The sequence below is a fragment of the Penaeus monodon genome, chromosome 32 (genome assembly GCF_015228065.2).
Source record: "Penaeus monodon isolate SGIC_2016 chromosome 32, NSTDA_Pmon_1, whole genome shotgun sequence".
NCBI lineage: Eukaryota > Metazoa > Arthropoda > Malacostraca > Decapoda > Penaeidae > Penaeus > Penaeus monodon.
In genome coordinates, this window is record NC_051417.1 from 22,404,649 (window position 1) to 22,404,852 (window position 204).

Below are 204 nucleotides of genomic sequence, written 5' to 3' on the forward strand. Positions count from 1 at the left end.
CAACCTGCACAATAAGTAAAGAAAAGGAGTACTACAGAAAACACAAAGCACAAGTAACATCCCATCCTCAAGACAACACTGTGGGGGAAACTAACCTGAACATTTCAGAGCATTTGTTAACATCTCTCGGCACTTCAGCCGCAGGGCGTCAGTGGTAGGTGGAGCTGAAGGAGGAAACGAGGTAGGCTTGGAACTCCCACTCCC

The 204-nt window shown here is 48.0% G+C and overlaps 1 protein-coding gene across 1 annotated transcript in view; it reads right to left on the bottom strand.

Annotated features, from left to right (window-relative positions):
• Positions 1 to 204, bottom strand: part of LOC119593722 (transcription elongation factor S-II-like) — a gene marked incomplete in the record, with an annotated part of 13,827 nt that overhangs the window by 6,322 nt on the left and 7,301 nt on the right. The window contains 1 exon segment of the mRNA XM_037942695.1: positions 96 to 204. Within this exon segment, the coding sequence (XP_037798623.1) occupies positions 96 to 204 (109 nt within the window).